We start from the raw sequence: 20165 nt of genomic DNA, 5'->3' as shown, positions 1-20165 counted from the left end.
ATTGCCTAATGATGCATTTCTCAGAACATATCCCCATCATTAAGCCACGCATGACTATATAATGAGAAGTACTAAACCAGATTTAAGATCCCCTTCAACTTGGACAGTCTTAGATTCTAGGAACACTTGAAGTTGTGTTCCCCAGAGTAGGGTCAAATAACTCTTACTCACTGGGGATGAGCAAATGATGGCTAGAGCCGTTAATCTGCACTCCAAAGACTTGTTACAGCTTTGCAAAGAAAACTAATCTTGCCTTATTTGGTTATCGGAGCTGTAATCTTGATATATTGTAACTTTAAGTAACCCCACTTTGAGGGTTCTGCCTAACATGAAAGCACTACATCCTACACATACTTGAAGAGAAATCTGGCTAAGCTGATCACTGAGAAAAACAATGGCTTTGAAGAGTTAAATTTTACATCAGATTTAGCAGGACGACTCCTTTTGCGGTTTTACCTTCTAGAGATCTTGAACTTCCCTCATACTCTTTCTTTATTCCATGCTGTTCCCTCTGACTATAATATGTCCTGCTCCTTCATTTCTCAGTGAAGGTATGCTCCAGGAAGCCTTCTCTGACATCCTGAGTCTGGGTTAGATGTCTCCTATCAGAGCACCCTGTATTTGCCTAATCATACTATACTGTCAGACTGTAAGCTCCATGAGGACAGGGACCACAACTGTCTTATGTTACCTTTGTATCCCCAGCACTTAGCAGAGTGCCTGGCACAGAGTAGGAACTCAAATATTTACTGAATACAGCTTGGTCTGGTTTGAGTCTCTTTTGCAATAGGTTCACTGAGTCTGGGTGGAAAGGATAGAGCTAAGGGGAGAGAGGTATCTTGACACACTGAGAGAACTAGATGAGTAGTAGTCAGTTAGGCACGGGCCTTTTCCTCATCTCCATTTACAACAGGGTCTTACAGGACTTGTTGGGGATCCTGGAAGGTAGTGTATTTTATTCTTCTCCATACCCCAAAGCCCTAGCACAGTACCTGATGCATAATAGGCAAATAACAGAAATAGCTCCATTTGTTAAGCACCAATTATGGGCCAAATACTTTATATATGTCATCTCTAATGCTTTCAAAAACCCCGTAGGGCAGATACTACTATCTTAATTTTATAAATAAGAAAACAAAGGCTCAAAGAGGTAAAGTGCTTTATCTCAGGTCACACAGTTTGTAAACAGTAGAGCCAAGATTTGAATCCAGGTCTGCATAAAACCAAACCTTATTCTTTTTTTCCTGCTAAAGTAAGTATTGAATTAAGGTGAACCCTTGTTTGCTTGACAATCTCTGGAGTACTTTAGAGAGAAGAGAAGAACAGAAATCAAGAGAGGAGTGTACAGCCTAGCTAAATAAAGCAGGAATTCCTTGTGCTGATTCAGAGAAAACCGATTTATGATCAGCTCCTGCCGCTTTTATGAGGTTGGGCAGGGGTGGGGGACATAAGTGAATCATCAAACCCAGATCCAGAGCATCACTCCCAAACAGGAGCACAGGAGGAGACACAGGTAAGCTGATTTCCTTTACACCCTGACTGCTCTCAGGTCTTTATTAGGCTTTGGGGTTAGCTCTGGAACTTACCAATGACAAACAAACACTGTGATGCTGTAGATGACAAAACAACTGAAGGTTTTGGAAACCAGGCTCTAGCAGCAATCTGGAAGGAGCTAGATTTACAGGAAGGATATAGTGAGACAAAATTTTCTAAGTATAGGAGCTGTGAGATGTTGGATGTCATCACCACTTTATTTTTCAGTCATCCAATCTTACCAGTGTGAGTACAAATGGTAAAGGCTGAAAAGCCACTTATAACTGGGTTCAAATCCTAGGTCCAGCAATTAAAAGATATATGACCTTAGTCAAGTCACTAAACTTCCTTGGGCCTTGGCTTTTACATCTATAAAAGTGAACTAACTTTTACCTTGCAGTATTAGAGATGTTTGTAAAGCTCTTAGCACACCATCATTCACTAATAAAAACAACAAAAACTGAGATGGTGTTTATTACCAGGAACTCATTTAATTCTTCCAAACCCCTACGAGGTAGGTACTATTATTATTCCTATTTGGTAGATAAGGAAACTGAAGCACAGAGTAGTTAAGTCATTCACCCAAGGTCACACTACTTTGTAAGGGGCAGAACTGGCATTTGAATCCAGAGAGCGTAGCTTCAGAGTCTGTGCTCTTAATGCTATTGTATTATGCCTCTTAATAAACGGTAGCTGAGTAAAACTAGGTTCAAGGACCATGAGGTCAGCACCTCTGGCTTGGGGAGGTTCTTAAAACAAGGAAGAACAAGCTGTCAGACTCTAGTTTTGTGTACTGCCTGAAAATGCTACGGTCTTTGTTAACAAGCCAGACTCAACAGAAGGCACAACAGCACACAAAGGTGGGGAGAAATCACTTGTGTATGGCAGGCCATACATTATGATTGTTGAGATACCATTGGAAAGATTCAAATGTACTTGGATTTCTGCACTAAGCAAGTAATCAAACAAAATGATATGATTTCTAAGGATTTAAATTCCAGTGGCATTTTGTGGGATTCCCTCTAACACATATGCATTCTCAGCACTATCAGTGCCATTGTTTCACTTGGTTAAAAAAAGAAAAGCAATCTGTCAACAGGATGTGAGCTTATTTGTACAACTAGATAGATATTCACAGAAGAGAGTTCATACCTCCTTTATGCCAGACTTTGAAGACCAGAGTTTGTTGTGGGTCCAAAAGAAGCTCTTTTGATAGCCTATTAAGAAAAACAACCACCATAAATTAACTGTGTAGGAAGCTTCTGCAGTATGAAACTTAGATTTGAAGAGTATTTCATAGATTGCAAAGCACTTTCCTAACACTTTCATTTCATCTTCATGGTCATCTTTAGGATGTATTTTTATCTTCACAGTTAAAATGAGAGGATGGAAGCTCAGAGAGGGAAGTAACTTGCCAAGATGTGAAAACAGGCTCATCTGATGCAATAGTTCCCTCCCAATAGTATCTGCAATATTCAAACTCTGTTTCTCAAGTCAAGGGAGGGGGTGTGAGAAGGGAGCTCCTCAACATGTAATGAACAGTTTTATTGCAGCAGCTAAAGATTTTTCTTGTGCCATGTGGGTGGGGAAAGCGTGGAAAGGGAGGAAGAGGGGAAAAGGAACATTTATTAAGTGTCTTCCTTGGGCCAGGCATGGTGCCAAATGTCTCATTACATGTAAACTGGACAAAAACTTACGACTTGGGCATTATTATCCCTGTTTTACAGACAAGGAAGCTGGGCTCAGAGAGGTGAAGTGATTTGCTAAGTCACACAAGAGTCAGTAAATGGCAGAGCTGGGATTTGAACCCTAGTTTGCCTGACTCCAAAGCCATACTGTGCAGAGAGGCAAGGCACCAAAATAAGGAAGTACTTCTTTTCCTACCAGATAAAGAAGCCGATGTGGAATTCACTGAGCACCTCTAAGATATTTTATATGAAGTGAATTACACAGTTTTAAACTACAAAGATTTGGGAAGTTTCAAACAAGGTACCACTGCTCCAGGATTAGCAAGACGTAGAACCAGGGAAACCAAGAGACTTAATTTCCTTCCCCAGACACCAGTGGGGAATTGAAGAGAGCCTACTTCAAGACCAACGAGAGGCACTGTGCTAAAGTGAAACAAATACCATGTCAGAGTTTTGAATTCTGAGGTCAAAACACCTACCTTTGAATTCCAGCTCCAATATTATCACCTGAGTGACCCTAAACAGTCTCCTTGAGCCCTGGTTTTCTTACCTGTTAAATGGGATATTATCTACCTACAAGGTTGCTAGGAGGATCAAATGAAACAATTTTATGATAAAGGAACTATAAACAGCACTGTTACTCATTTTTCTTCTAATCTTGCCTCTACTACCAACAGACTCTGTAACCTCTGTGGGCCACAGTCTTCTCAACTGTAAAGTGAGGGGATGAAATTAGGAGACTGTTAATATCGCTTCATCAATTCATACAGTTAGGTTCTGAATGAACAAATTACCTTCACTTTGAAGCTCAGCTCTGGTCTCCCGCCTTTTGAGGCAGATTTGATATTTTAGATAAAGTACCCCAGCCACCATGGCCAGAATTTCTATAATTTCCAGTAGCTCACCATTGATAGTACTGAGTTGTCATCGCTGCAGTTCTTGCTCCTGTCTCAGGTCAGTCTCTCGAACTTCAAAACACTGAACATGTGAGCAACTGCTGAGACTCAATTAGGTACATAAACACTGTGAGCAAATAGCAGATCAGACACCACATGGTGTGGCCAGTGTTGGTGGACAAGAATTAAACTTTATAAAAGGTGATGCAGTGCAAAGATAACAGTAACAATAAATAATAACAGAACTCACACTTTTAATGATGTTGAAACAGGTAACAGAAGAAAAGGCAGTATGAGCTCTGCACCCCAGGAGTGGGCCTCTCTGCCAGTCCCCTAACTCTGGGCTGCACTGCAACATGACTGACAGGACTCCACCTCCAATTTTTTGAGCCTTCCAAAGGAGACCCAACATTTGTTGTATACCTACTATGTACCATGAGGTAATTTTCCTCAATATCATCTAATTTTGATGTCACAATAACCCTGTGATTTACTTCACTTTACAGCTGAGGAAGCTGAGGCTCAGAGATGCAATTTAACTTGTTCACAAAGCTAGTAAATGACAGAGATGGGGTTGGAGGCCAAGTCTCTCTGTTCCAAAGCCCAGGCTCTTTCCACTGCACGAGAAATCTTCTCCAAGGATGTGCAATCCACAGCTTTTCTGAGATTCGTTCTCTCTGCCTTCTTCATCTAGATAACTTGTATATATTCTTCCATACTTAGCGAGGTGTCTTATGTAAGAAGCCTCCCCTGAACTCCCATTGCCTAAATAATCTTTCTAAACTCCGCTAGCATCCTTTTTACTTCTCCTATAGCACTTGTCACATTCTACTGTAATTTTTTTTTAAAGATTTAATTTTTTCCTTTTTCTCCCCAAAGCCCCCCAGTACATAGTTGTGTATTCTTCGTTGTGGGCTCTTCTAGTTGTGGCACGTGGGACGCTGCCTCAGCGTGGTCTGATGAGCAGTGCCATGTCCGCGCCCAGGATTCGAACTAACGAAACACTGGGCCGCCTGCAGCAGAGCGCGGGAACTTAACCACTTGGCCACGGGGCCAGCCCCTCTACTGTAATTTTTTATTTGTATTTTTTCCCATGCAGACCATGAACTCCTCAATAGCAGGGACTATCTTAATCATACTTAATTTCGAGTGCCTAGAACAGAGCAGGGCATATAAGAGGTCCTCACTGAATCACTTTTGAGCTGGACTAAGTGGAGTTAAAAACTACCACAATGAAACCTTTAAACCATTGCTAGTTGTGAATTTATAAGCACTAGGACTAAATAACTGCTTGATAAGAAAAGCATTTTCTAGGTCTGCTCAATGTTGTTCTGTCTGTTATATTCTTTACTCTGAGTTTGTCTCTTGGAACAAAACGCAGATTCTGGAAGGCTGATGTAACATCATAAAATACAAACCTTGATTGCTGTTGAAAATTCCAAATGGGGGAATCTGTGTTTTCAACCACTTGGGTGTAGACAGGAGATGGCTTATCAGCTGTTGTAAAGGATACACAACAACTGGGTATTGACACTTTCCGCTCTGTCAAGGGGCTCCCTGAAATAGAGCAGAGTGGAGTGATTATACTTTAGGGTACTAAAAAGAATGTGTTGGAAGCCTCTGATTATACAGGTACAAGGAGGACCACTTCTAGACCTCTCCTACCTTTGGGTCTTTGCTCGAGCTATTTCCTGTATCTGAAATGCTTCCAGTGTCCTTTCTGCTACTGAAACTATCATTTCAAGGCTCAGTTCATAAATATTGCCAGGTGAGAAATGATTTCTCCCATCTCCTTGTACTTTGTGGAATGATGGAAAGTACTGCATTGAGAGGAAAATATAGAACTTCAAAGAGCCTGAGACTTAAGAGTCAGATGACCCATTATCGACTCCACCATACAGATTCTGTGCAACCTTGGGCAAGGCCTATCTAGGCCACAGCTTCCTCGAATGGAGCATACAAAACTTAAACCTCCTAAGATAGTGTAAGAATTAAAAATAAATAATAATAGTAGGTAAATATCACTTATTGTGTGTCAGGTACTGTTCTAAGTACTATACATGTATTAAATCCTTTAATCCTACAACAACAGTATGAGGTAGATACTATTATTCCCATTATATAGATGAAAAATTGGGGTGCAGAGAGATTAAACATTAGTTAAGTGGTCATATATTTATTAAATAGTAGAACTGAGAGTCAAATTCCAGCATTCTGGCTCTAGAGTCCAAGCTCTCAGCCATCTCCTAAACTTTCTCTACTATAGAGTTAACAAATATAAAACACTGACAACTGTGTGGTGTTAATTTTTACAAGATCAGGTTTCCAACGTGGGAGACTGAATCATTTATTTTCTCTTCAAACAATGTAGAATGAAGATGGATGATGATACTAGTCTAACTGAGCTGTCCAATAAGATAACCACTAGCCACATGTGGCTATTTAACTTTCAATTAATGAAAATTAAAGAAGATTAAGAATTCAGTTCCTTCGTTGCACTAGCCACATTTCAAGTGCTAGTAGCCACATGTGGCTAGTGGCTACCATACTAGACAGTAAAGATACAGAACACTTCCATCATGGTACAAAGTTCTTTTGGACAGTGCTGAATAATACAGATTCTATTTAATACAGACTCTATATACTCCCCAAGATCCCTTTCAGCTCTAAAATGCTACGAATCTCAGGATTACAGATGAAGGAAAGAGAAAGAAAAAAAATAGAAGATGAGTATGCCTTAAACACGATTTATGTGATCCAGAGGAACAAATTCTGTATGTGGATTCTAACTGATTTGTCTTCTTTCTACCTGTCTGGCTCAAGGTTTCTCCAAATCCATACTCCTACTTCATCTTGAAGTTAATCTTTGAGGCTCCTTCTCTATCTGGCTGCTCTTTTCAGTAATTACTCTTTCAATGAACTCAGCCTGTCCCCAAGGATAGAAAGCAATCTAATGAACAAATTCATCCTCAGGAACTGCTGATTTTACTCCTCTCTGTAAGCAGTGTGACACTTAATAAGTAGCCTCCCTCCCTCCCTTCCTTTCAGATTGGCACCTGAGCTAACATCTGTTGCCAATCTTTTTGTTTTTTCTTCCCAAAGCTCCCCAGAACGTAGTTGCATATTCTAGTTGTAGGTCCCTCTGGTTGTGCTATGTGGGATGCTGCCTCAGCATGGCTTGATGAGCGGTGCCATGTCCGCACCCAGGATCTGAACTGGCGAAATCATGGGCCGCCGCAGCGGACCGTGCGAACTTAACCACTTGGCCACGGGGCTGGCCCCTAATAAGTAGCCTTTAAAAGATAAATTCTAGCACCATCTATTCTGAGAAGCCTCTCTTGACTCTCTGGGCAGAATAACTAACTTTATATCCCTAGTCAGATTTCTCCAATTTCACCTTTCTTTTAGGGAAACGGAAGTACCTGAAACTTTGTTTTGCTATATTTTCCTTAACAAAAGACTTCCATTAGAGTAGATCAATTCTTTTCAAACTTTCCCACCAATGTAACAACAATCCAGAGAAAAGTAAACACTAAACTCTGCAGTGTTTCCCTGCTGCCTTGAAAGAGCAACAATAAGTATGACATTTATTCGCGAGTCTGTATTCTATTAAAAAATTCATGAGTATTTTATATTATCTGCCATAATATAGCCCTATTTGTTTAAACTAAAAACAATATTTTACCCCAAAATCTTGGTAAAAAAATTGGCATATCATATTTATTTACTCTGCTGATTTCTAACTCCTCAGAGCACACAACCAGACCAGATGGCACTACTTTTTAGTTTGTCTTACTAGGAATAATTAATAAAGAAAGAAAACGGTGATGAGGAGAGAAAAGGGAGTGGAGATTTTGCAAGGAGGTCCTGGGAAACAGAACTGAAGAGGAGGAAGAGGAATGCTAGTCTTAGAAGTGAGACCTGGTGGTATCTGCGAGGCAGGAGGGAGCTGACGCATGTGCAAGAGTTGCCAACAAAGCAGGACCTGGAGAAAGGCTTAATTAGAGGCAGAAAAGCTGTAGAATTGGAAAAGCATTAAACATACAAAGAACTATAGGAGGAACAAAATAAAATGAAAAAAAAAACACTGGCTACAACATGGCAAAAACACTTTACAAGCATATTCTTGGAGAGTAGGAAAAAATGATTCTAATAAAATGGTAGTAAGCAAAGAATAGTTAATGGAAATCAATAACATAGTACTCATCATTACTAATGTAAAATGTATAGAATAGCACTTACAGTACCTAATAGTACCTTTATCTAGTGAGCTCTCTCTTTAAAAGTTTTATTTTAGTGAAATTAAACAGTATTTATGTGGACTGACTTGCTCAGCAACCACCCCCACCTACCTTTACTGTATTGTATTCCTCTATTGTAAAGATTTAAAGGGCAACAACTACATTTCCCAGACTTTTTTGCAGCTAGAGTATGGATACAAATTGGCATCTATCAATTAGCTATCATTACAACAGGTTTAGAAGGCAGACATGAGGCAGAGGACATGTTCTTTTTCTTCCTGCTTTTACTACTAGCAAGGATGACACTGAGTTTTCTGCGGCAGGGTTTGATCCCCTGGGTGCCCAGAGGCCCTATAGTGACGGTGATGATGAGAGTTCTGGCATTGTATTCTGTTAAAGATTTTATTTTTCCTTTTTCTTCCCAAAGCCCCCTGGTACATAGTTGTGTATTTTTAGTTGTGGGTCCTTCTAGTTGTGGCATGTGGGATGCTGCCTCAGCATGGCTTGATGAGCGGTGCCATGTCCGCGCCCAGGATTTGAACCAATGAAACCCTGGGCCACCACAGCGGAGCGTGCGAACTTAACCACTCGGCCATGGGGCCAGCCCCAGGGCAGTGTATTCTGAACTTAAAAGATCTAGTGGTTCTCTCCTGAGAGCTTAACCCAGTGCCCACTTCTCTAGCCAGCCCCCTTCCAATGACTTAAAGTACCTTAATATTCTATATTAAACTCTTTTCTGTTTAGAATGGCTGGAGTGGGTTGTTTCCTGTAATTGGACACTCCCTGACACAGCTTTCATCTCTCTCCCTCTTTCTCCCACTTTCGTTAGTAGGTTTCAAGCTTCTCAATTGATTTCTTCCAATAAAGTGTTATAAAAACCCTCACAGCCAGAAAAAGATAATCTGCCTATTTGCTGGCAGATTATATTATATATTATATGGTAATCTATAATAATTTGGTCTGTGTTTCCCTTACTAGACCGAGAGCTCCATGAATGCAGAGAGTAGATTCAAGGCTCTTATTAAAGGTCTGTAGACTCCCCACTGCCCTTTGTCTACAGATTGTTGCCAGGGTTGGAGAATAGAGAAACTGCCTCGTGTGCTTGCAGTGCTCATCAGCAGAGGACAGCAACATCTTCTCAGGAAGCTCTGAGAGAGATCAGCAGAGGGACCAAGTGCAGTTCTGAGAGGCAGACCCCCAGGTTCCGGTGTATTCTGCCATTAATTTAGTGTGACATATCGTATACTTCATTCTGGCTCTTTGGGCATCAGTTTCCTCATCTGAAACATGTATTCTCCAATCACTTCCCACAATAAAATTCTATCATTCTAGACAAACAGTAGTATAAGAGAGAATGGGACATCGGCAAAAAGCAAATTGTTGAATGTAAGAAATGGTGAGATGAGGCTGGAAAGACTGATTAAGCCACAGGTGCAGCACTTTGTGTGCTATGTCACCGAGACTGCAGGTGATACAAAGCCAACAAAGTATTTTAAGTGGAAAGAGGAGGTCAGACTTGTTGACTAAGTGTAAAACCTTGGGGGCAGAATGTAAAAGATAGTGAAAGAGAGTACTGGAAGCAGCAACCAATGCCGAGTTTCTGAGGCCTGAACAAGCATGGTGGCAGCAAGAAAGGAGAAAAGGCGACAGAAACTTTCTGTGTATCAGGCCATGATCCTGTACCCTGTATTGGATACATTGGAAACTCAGTAAGTGTTAAATCTCTTAATCCCTCTGACTTATCCTCTGTTAAATTCCCCATAAGCAACATTTCTGTAGGAGAGGAAAGCAAGAAATCAGAGAAGGTATTAAGGAGAAGAGGGCATCTGAGCAAGGCCTCAGATTCATCCACTTCCTCATATAACAAACATTTACTGCTTATTATGTGTCAGATGCAGTTCTAGGTGTTGGGAATCTAGCAGCAAATAAAACAAATAAAAAAATTCCTGTCTCTGTAGGACTTATATTCTCCTAGGAAAGACAGAAAATAAACAAAATACACTGTTGAAGCTACATACAAAAATAAAGCCAGAAAGAGGGATAGAAAATGTTGAGAAGGGGCTGCAATTTTACATGAATGGCCAAGGAAGGCCTCACTGAGACAAAGCGATTTCAGCAAAGTCATGCCAGAACTGAAAAATACTGCAGGCACAGGAACATCAGATCCAAAGGCCCCGAGGCCACAGTCTGCCTACATATCCAAGAAAAAGCAGAGAGGGCTGGTAAATGAGGGGAAGAGCAGGACTGCCAGGTGGAGCTTTGTAGCTGGGGAAGGGAGAAAGGAATCAGGTTAAGGGAGGTGCATGAGCAAAGGGAATCACTTGTCGTTTGTTAAGGTAGGAAGAGAAAGGAAGCCAAGCCCTGCTGGAGAAAAGCCAGCATTGTGCCATCCAAGGCTCAGGAATTTTCTTCTTTATCTCTTTGTGACATCCTTTAGCTCCCTTGCAATGACCATCACTTCCAATCAAAGAGGATCAACTGCTATCATGATCCTCCATCCCTGCTTCAAGCAAGCCTGGAACATGCACGTTCCCACTTCAATACCTTTGTTCAAGTTGAAATATCCACCTGGACTTTGATTCCCACCTTTTTTTTTTTTTTTTAAGATTTTCTTTTCTTTTTTCTTTTTCGCCCCAAAGTCCCCTGGTACATAGTTGTGTATTTTTAGTTGTGGGTCCTTCTAGTTGTGGCATGTGGGATGCCACCTCAGCATGGCTTGATGAGCCGTGCCATGTCCATGCCCAGGATCCGAACCAGCGAAACCCTGGGCCGCTGAAGCGGAGCGTGCAAACTTAACCACTCGGCCACAGGGCTGGCCCCAATTCCCACCTTTCTGAAATCCTATTCATTCTACAAAGTTCTCCTAATTTCTTAGACAAATCTGATTTCTCCATTTCTAAACTCTCAGAACACTAGGGCCCTCAGAGCATTCTGCTTCATATACAGAGAGCTGCGAATCCCCTTAGCTGGGTTGTCAGGTCTTGTTGGACAGAAACTACATGTCATTTGCTCTGCACTTTCTGTACCTGGCAAGGGCTTGGTACAGATTTACTACTTGCGGAATTGAACTACCATTTTTGCTATGTAAGCACAGGACTGGGTGTGCAATACATACCCACCCTGGGCTTGAATGACTGGTAAACATGGAGTGTAGACAGGATTAACCAACAAACACAGCTGTGTCTCATACCTCACAGAGGCAGGATGGTGTAGAGGAAAGAGCATGGGCTTTAGATCCAGACATAGCTGGATTCAAATTCTGGCTCTGCGAGCTTATTAACTGTGTAACTCAGGGCATTTTACCTTTTGAACTTCAGTTTCCTCATTTGTAAAATGAGTATGTACGTAATCTATTCATACCATAACATCACTTGTGGTAAGAATTAAATAAGATAATTAATGTACAAAAATGAGAATAGAACTTGGCACAAGGAGATGCTCACTAAATTACTGTCAATTACCTTGACAAGCCACATTTAAAAAATGTTAACTTGTGTCTAATTGAAAAGTTGCAAGCATATTTTGTTTTTGCAATATGGGGGCACCCCCTAAAATGGAATGTAAACCATATTTTTGTATTACATTTTATTTTCAATGAGATAACAAAAAAACCCAAGCAACTTTTGCAAAAATCAAAGCATTTTGTGCTATCCTTAAATTCATTTATCCATTGATTTTTCTCTTTTAAAAAATTCAGATTTTATAAATTAGACTTGTCAAAAGTGGGCTGCTTTGGTCTGAAAGTAAAAAATCAAAAATTGTTTCCCGATTTTGTAATTCATCTGGGATCTCAGTATCTTTAATACAGCAAAGCAAGACTGTACTTGGAGAAGACTTTGTCCCGAGACAAAACATTTCAAGGTCTCTCATACACAAAGGTTATGAGAAGGATGAGAACCTCAGGTGTCATTACGGAAGCTTACAATCCCAGAAGTAACGTCTATTGGTGGTGTGTTTCGGGAGAAATAAGGTGAAAGATAAACAACAGTTACCGTGAGCATGAGTTTTGTTTCTACTCCAAAACAATAAGGACGTACAGCATAAACTGACAAAGGCAACACAGAGATGACAGGAGCCAAGCCAAGTAGGGGGGCCAAACCAAAAGATGTACACTGAAAGCTCGGGACTCAAGGCTGTGGTTGTCTGGCTCTCATAGCCATCGCACATCTCAAAACTGTTAATTCTAGCCTTTCAACAGATGAAAATTCAAGACACAGAGAGGTATAATAACTTGCTCAAAGTCACACACACACACAACTTATTGCCTGGGAACACATCTCTACTAGAATGTAAGCTCCACAACGGCATGATTTTTGTCTGTTTTGCTCATTGCTTTATCCCTAGCACACGGGTGGTGCTTGCACAAAGCAAATATTACTTAATTTTTGCTGTTGAATGAATGAATGATGAACGAATGAAATAGGGTCTCTGCTCTTAAACAGCTTCTATCTAGTGAAGAGGAAAACCATGCAAACAAACAACTTCAGTACCATGTGATATATGCTATGATAACAAGGTGCTAGGAAAGCAAACAGGAGCAGGGCCTTTATGTCAGGCAGACTTTCTGGTAAATGGTAATCCTTGAGCGTACTCTTAAGAGAGGAGTTGGAATTAGCCAGGGAAAAGAGAAGGGTGATGACAAAGGTAATATTTTAGAGATTACAAAGCTGAATAAAGGTACAGCAAGGGTTCTTTGTGCCATGGACTCCTTCGGCTGTCTGTTGAGGTCTACGGGCCTCTTCTTCTTTTTTTTTATTTTGAGGAAGATTAGCCCTGAGCTAACATCTGCTGCCAATCCTCCTCTTTTTGCTGAGGAAGACTGGCCCTGAGCTAACATCCATGCCCATCTTCTTCTACTTTATATGTGGGACGCCTGCCACAGCATGGCTTGACAAGTGGTGCCATGTCCGCACCAGGATCCAAATTGGAGAACCCTGGGCCACTGAAGTGGAATGTACAAACTTAACCGCTGCACCACCGGGCCAGCCCCAGGCCTCTTCTTTTAATAGTGTTTTTTTTTTTTAAACGCATAATGTAAAATGCACAGGATTACACAAAAATCAAATTATATTGGCATAGTTATCAAAACACTAAAAAAACTTTCTGATATGGTAAAGTATGTGCTTTATTGATGCATAACAAGATCTAACTGTAGGTTTAATAACTACTCTAATTTTGAAGTAATGATAGGTATAAATGATATTCCAAGATATGTGCAATAATTACAATGTGACATGAAAATACCTGTGATTTCTATTATTGACAATATCACAGGTACTGTTAATATTACTAGGGTCTATTGCCTACATTCACAATTGAAGGAAATGTTAAATTTTAGTCAGAGGTTAATAAAAGTCAGATGTAATTATTTTCCTGTGCAAGTTCACCAACCCTGACTTTTATCCTTGGATCCCTTGGGGGTTTTATGGATCCAGTGCTAGGAACTCTTGGCTGTAGGCGCATAATGAAGAGGGCCTGAGTTGGTAGCAATGGAAAAGAAGGACGAGATCTAAGAGAAATTTAAGAGCTAGAACAATTTAATGGATCTGATGATTTGATGGCGGATAAGGAAAAGAGAAGTATTTAAGCTGATACTCAGTTTTTGGACTGGGGAATTTATGATATACAAAATTAGGATAACTTACTAGGTCCACTTAAGTTCAGAAACACTTTCATGTTGGTTAAATCTTTAGGCTTGAGAAATATAATAATTATTGACTAAGATGGTTAACAGTTCTTATAGATCCAGCCATGATTTGAAAGATTTCTGAGGGGCTGGCCCAGTGGTGTAGTGGTTAAGTTTGCGCGCTCTGCTTCGGTGGCCTGGGGTTCACCAGTTTGGATCCTGGGCGTGGACCTGCACACCGCTCATCAAGCCATGCTGTGGTGGCATCCCACATACAAAATAGAGGAAGACTGACATAGATGTTAGCTCAGTGAGAATCTTTCTGAAGCAAAAAGAGGAAGACTGGCAACAGATGCTAGCTCAGGGCCAATCTTCCTCACCAAGAAAAAAAAAAAGGTAGATTTGTGAAGACAGGACCATAGCCTGAAGAGTCAGATACATGTTCCTGGATAAGTGAACACAGCATACCTTTCAAGCTCAAGTGCATTGCTCTTTCTACCAGGATACTGACTGCAAAAGTTCCATCCAACTCAGCAGGGCACTCCTGGGCCGGGCAGACTTCAGGTGTGGTGCTGTTGCAGGGGACCTGGGCGGAGGCAGGAGACTCCTGGTGGCCAGGTGATAGAGAGAGCTGGATCTCAACATTCCTTCTGGGGAGCTGCTCAGACTCACTGTGGCTGCTGCAGTCCATGGAGTCCAGTTCAGGAGTGGGCCCAGGATGTCGAGAAAGAGAGGAAAGAACCACATGAACTCGCAAGGCAGCTCCTAATAGGTTGGAGGCATTTCGTCCGAATAGAGGGTACACTCCTGTAAAAGGATGGAGGAGAATAAGCCTATAAGAATAAGCAGGAACCAAGAACATTGTCTAACCCTGGAGGAGATGCTCACTGACGGTGCTTGTGGTCCTGTCTCCTTTGGCAGTCCCACAGGCCCCAAGACACCAGTTTAGAAAAGAAACTGTGAAGTTAGCATACAGTGTAAGAATTTTTACTCCCCTCTCCTCAACACACAGGCTCTCTCTAATAATGGAAAGCAGTCAGAGTTCTGATTTGAAGCCAAAGCCAAATGACTCTGAGGCAGAGCCGCTGTGGAAGGGATTCACGTGCTGAGGGGCAACTAGGCTTGGATGACTCCCGAAGCCTCTGGAAAGTCTAAGATTGGATGGAATCAGGAGTGGCCTGTCTTCTCTTCCACATGTCCCACTGGCTCTTGTTCTTAGGGCTTCTCATTATTAGCAAGCTGCCCTGGTGCTCAATTCAGCCTGTCTCACCCACTAAACATGTTCTGGCAGGAGGCCTGAAGATCATCTGGAAGGGAAGTAGAGGTGGTGGCAGTAGGAGACAAGAAAGGAAAGTCAGGGAATTAATACTTGTTGAGTGTTTTTCATGTGCCAGAATCTCAGCGGGGTTAAGTAACCTGTAAGATTACTTTTCTAATAAGTGGAAGATTTAAACCCAGGAATTTGAGTTTTACTGGCTTGCTGGATATTAAAATGAGATTTTATTTATAAAGCAGAAGGCACAAATAGTTCCTTCAGAATCTCAAAGTTTGCTTCATTAGACTCATTTCAGTTCAGGAAAATGGAGTTAACTGATTCACAGATGGTAATAAGATGGAAGCTCTTCTGTCTTTTTCTGTTTTTAGATAAGCTGTTTTCTTCCAGTGTAAAATGTAAATTATTATAATTATCACAAACAGAAAATAAGCGCAAGTCTGAGGAGGGAAGACACCCAAAAGCAACATATTTAAATCCTTATGCTCAGAAAACTTAACAGTACCTGGAAGGATGGGTGGATGGATGATTAGATGGAGTGACTGACTCAACAATACATCAAATGCCATGCCTTGTACAAGGACCTTTTACAAGAGGATAAAAATCTTAGACTGGTGGGATATGGAGAAGTATGAGGGAAATGGACAATCTGAAAAGTTAAATATCACCTTTGGTATCCTCAGTAATAAGAGGTATCTGTGCTTGAGTCTGATCCTTAAATCTATATTCAGTGCCTCAAGACTACTTTCTTCAGCAGAGTAAAGTTTAAAGCCTGTCTTTACGAACTTTAGTTCAAGTGAGCTTTGCTCACTTCCAGGACTTTTTCTGCAGTCTCTTTGAAGTGACTCTAAGCCAGGCCAGATAAAATAGGGCACATGGTATTTGACGAGGTGTTCAAGAGAGCCAGAACTAAACCTTCTGGGTACAGAGACAACCAGAGAATCTGGGATGATCACCCAGACACTCAGTTCTCCTCCTTTAGCTTGGGCCACCTGCTCAACAACAGGGTCAGAGCACAAGGTGAACAGAGCTAAGACAGGATTGTGACCCAGTTTCTTCAACTGTGTAGTGGGGGAAATAATAACTAACCTTACAGGAGTGTTAAGATGAATAAATATCCAGTTTGTAAACAATCTAGTCTGGCCATCTCCAATTCATTCTGCATTATGGTTGCTAGACTTATTTTTCTAGAATGCAAAGTTACGTCACTCTTCTATTCAGAACACCTATAATAGCTTTCCAGAGCTCTCAGAAGAAAGTCCAAATTTTCAGCTGAGCAGAGGCCTTGAACATAGTACTCCTGCCCACCTCTCTAGCTTCAGCTGTCATTTCCCAACATATGTATCCTATGATCCAACAGTATCTAATTACTTACAGTGCCTAAAATGTATCAAACTGCTTCATGCCTCTGTGCCTTCACACACGTTGTTCCCATGTTTAGAATGCCCTTCTTTCCCCCTTTCTTTGCTTATTCCTAAATCCTTTGAAACTCAGGTCAAGCATTACTTCCACTGAGATGTTATGCTTAAGCCAAAGAGATGCTGCATCACTGAGCCCCCCGTAGCACCACTGATAATACCTTTTTCATGGTTCTTACACTTCATTGTAACGGTTTATTTACTATTGTATTCCCCCATTAGACTTTAAGCTTGTTAACTATTTCTTACTCATCTGTGAATTCCCACAGTCAGTAGATGTATCAAGTACTGAACAAATGTTTGAAAGAAAAGCATCTAACATGATGCTGCTTGCAAGTTACCTTTTTCCTTTCTGCCTTGTGAACCAGCTTATTACCATGTAGACTTTTTAATAATTCTAAAATGTGCTGACCAGAAGGAAACAATATCTTAGTCTCATTAGCAGGCATGCTTTTCAGTATATTTGAAAAACTACCATTCTAGGGGCCAGCCAAAGTGGTTAAGTTTGCGTGCTCTGCTTCGGCAGCCCAGGGTTCCCAGGTTTGGATCCCAGGCGCAGATCTACCACTGATCAAGCCACACTGTGGTGATGTACCACATACAAAGTGGAGGAGGACTGGCACAGATGTTAGCTCAGTGACAATCTTCCTTAAGCAAAAAGAGGAAGATTGGCACCAGATGTTAGCTCAGGGACAATCTTCTTCACCAAAAAGAAAAGAAAAAAGAAAAAAAAAACAACTAGCATTCTAGATATCATACAGACTCTTATACATGTGGTTAAAGGTAGTGCCCCAAATTCACTCATTTCTATTTTACTCATTTAACTGAGTGCTTACAATGTTCTAGGCATGATGTTAGGTGCAAAAATATGATGAATTTGGATGTACTCTAAAGCTACAAAGTTCAGAGCCAGTTCTCAGATCTGCAGTCACTCCACCAAGGTTTACTGTCACTAGGTAATGCTCTTTTCCAAGCAACCAGTGCATCACTTTCTTTCTGAAACCTCTTTAGTTACAAGAAGCATTACTAAATTATCATTAATCTTTCACCATGCAATAATGGAAAGAACACTTACTAGCTTGTGACTCTGGGCAGTTACTCAACCTCTCTGAGCCTCCATTTTCATGACTGTAAAATGGATCTGATAGACCAGCTAGTGCCCCTTGAAAACCACGTGTCCTTGAGGCACCCTGTCTGGGCTACGTGCCAGCACTCAGGATGGTAACAGTCCTGGGCTAGGTTAACCCAGCTGTTTCCTTGCGGGAGAGTTAGTGCAGAGACCCTCGAGGCCCTCCGGGGTGGGGTTGGGGAGGACAGGCTCTGGTTGTTGGAATGCAGGTCATACAGGGGCAGTCCCCCTTGGCAAGCAGGCAGCCTTTGTTCCTCTGCCTACTTAAGAAAGCTTCTCTCAGGGGGTGGCAGCGGATGCACATTGCCTGTCCAGTCGGCTGCCACTGGACCTTCCCTGTAACTTTCCAATAGATATGTCTCGTTTGCTGTCTGTGGGTCTTTTCTTTGGTCTCTGGGAAACCTATCCTGCACTGCTCACCCAGCTGGCTGTGTGGTGGAACACTCTCTCACAGGATTGCTGAGAGGATCAAATAAAATAATGCCTGAGAGGGTATCTCACATAGGGTGTGTCACAGAGCTGCTGCTCAAACTATAAGAGTTGAGGCTGGTTCTTCACTTACCACTGACAGTTAGTGTCCTTGTTGACCTCTCCCCAAGTCTGGCCAGGTCCACATAAGCTGAGCCAATCCAGCTGTCTGTCTGGTGGGGCCTCTCCACACTGTCATTGCCAAAAGCCCGCCACACTTGGATCTCTAATCTCTCCTCCCTGAAATACCAAAGCAGTGATGGGCCCCTAGTGACTTCTGCTCTTTTGGATGCCTTGAAAGTAACCATGACCTGCTTTTTGTTTGTAGATTCCTTAGGCTTCTTGAGAGGGGTCCAAAAGCCTTCATGATCATACAACTTGTAGCGGAGGTAGCAGTATGTATTCTTATGAATGTGCTCCTGACCAGCAAAGAGCACACAATGGATGGGCAGCCAGAGCCTTGGGGTAGAGACGGTGACAGTGGCTGGCTCTGTTTCATCCATCTTGACAAGATCCTTCAGGTTATTCTCAAAGCTCCAGCCCAACAGCTCAGCAGCTTCCAAGACCCGCTCTCTGTCTCCAGGATGGGTGAAGGAAACCGAAAGCTCCAGACCACCCACAATCTTCTGCATGAGCTCCAAGCCATGAAGCAGGGGCCCATCTTCTGGTAAAATGATAGGATACCATCCTGTGATCCCTTATGGGAGAAAAAAAAGATTTTCAATTACTGTCTTAAAAGTAAAAGGACTTATCCACTTCTCACCCCAGAGCCCCATCACCTAGGACCAAGACAGAACAGAAAACATACCCACAGTGTACCGGTTTGTTTCATCTGACCACTGAAAGGCAATGGGATCAGGTGGAACAACAAAGGCTACGAATTGAAAAATCTGAGTTCTCTCTCCTGGGTTCAGCCCCAAACTAGTGGTTCAGTCTGGGTAAGCCATGAATTTCTCTCAGCCTTGGTTTCCTTACCTGACAAATGGGAAAATGCTGATTTTGCCTACCAAAGTTGTAATGATCATCAAATGAAATAATGGTTTTGTAAGAGCTTAAAAGAGGTGTTTTAAAAAATATGAAATGCTATTATGGTTCTATGAGTATAGTGGAAAAGACAAGGGACAAAAAGTCAGGAGATCTGAGGTCTAGCCCCGCATCTGCCACCAAAGGAACTGCCACTTAGTGAACACACCAAAGACTAAGGACTAGATTTCAAAATAATAATAGCTACTCATTATTGAATATCGACTATGTGTCAGAAATTCCCCTAGAGCTTTATATATATTACTTCATTTAATTCTCCTGATAACCCTGTGAAATTCTGAGGATTAAATGGGATAATAATCCTTTTTAACAGATGAGAAAATGAAAGTTCAGAGACCTGCCCAAGTTACTATAGTTGCCAAATGGTAGAGTTAGGATTTGAACTCAGGTCTAGCTGGCTCCAAAGTCTATACTCCACCCACCACAGGTTCACAATATCTCATCTGAAACCCTCAGCGTCAGATCTGTTTCTGAATTCAGAATTCTTCAGATTTCAGAAAGGTAATACTGTACATAAACTGAATATTATGTAACAGTCAGTGGTCCTATAAGTCAGGGGTTGGTAAACTTATTCTGTAAAAGGCTGGATAGTAAAAATTTCAGGCTTTTGGGCCATACAGTCTCTGTTCCAACTATTCAACCATGCTGCTGTAGTGAGAAAGTGGCTACAGACAATACGTAAATGAGTAGGCATGATGTGTTCCAAGAAAACCTTATATAATCAGGCAGTGGCCTCAGTCAGAAAATGAAGATTAGGGGCCAGCCGGCAGCGCAGTGGTTAAGTGTGCATGTTCCGCTTTGGCGGCCCGGGATTTGCCAGTTAGGATCCTGGGTGCAGACATGGCACCA

The 20165-nt window shown here is 41.6% G+C and overlaps 1 protein-coding gene across 10 annotated transcripts in view; it reads right to left on the bottom strand.

Moving 5' to 3' along the window:
* C2CD3 (C2 domain containing 3 centriole elongation regulator) overlaps window positions 1–20165 on the bottom strand; it is a 137123-nt gene that overhangs the window by 38201 nt on the left and 78757 nt on the right. For all 10 annotated transcript variants that reach the window (XR_011495824.1, XR_011495825.1, XM_070490711.1 and 7 more), the window contains 4 exons: window positions 18367–18969; window positions 14453–14791; window positions 5536–5674; window positions 2686–2750 (listed from right to left, as the gene is read on the bottom strand). Coding sequence is in view for 8 of the 10 variants with exons in the window: in XM_070490711.1 (XP_070346812.1) it covers window positions 2686–2750; window positions 5536–5674; window positions 14453–14791; window positions 18367–18969 (1146 nt within the window). In the remaining 2 variants the exon portion in view is untranslated. The remainder of the gene's footprint in view (window positions 1–2685; window positions 2751–5535; window positions 5675–14452; window positions 14792–18366; window positions 18970–20165) is intronic.

The sequence above is a fragment of the Equus asinus genome, chromosome 20 (assembly GCF_041296235.1).
Source record: "Equus asinus isolate D_3611 breed Donkey chromosome 20, EquAss-T2T_v2, whole genome shotgun sequence".
NCBI lineage: Eukaryota > Metazoa > Chordata > Mammalia > Perissodactyla > Equidae > Equus > Equus asinus.
The sequence above is the reverse complement of the archived record's forward strand: the minus strand, read 5'-3'. Positions and strand labels throughout refer to the sequence as shown.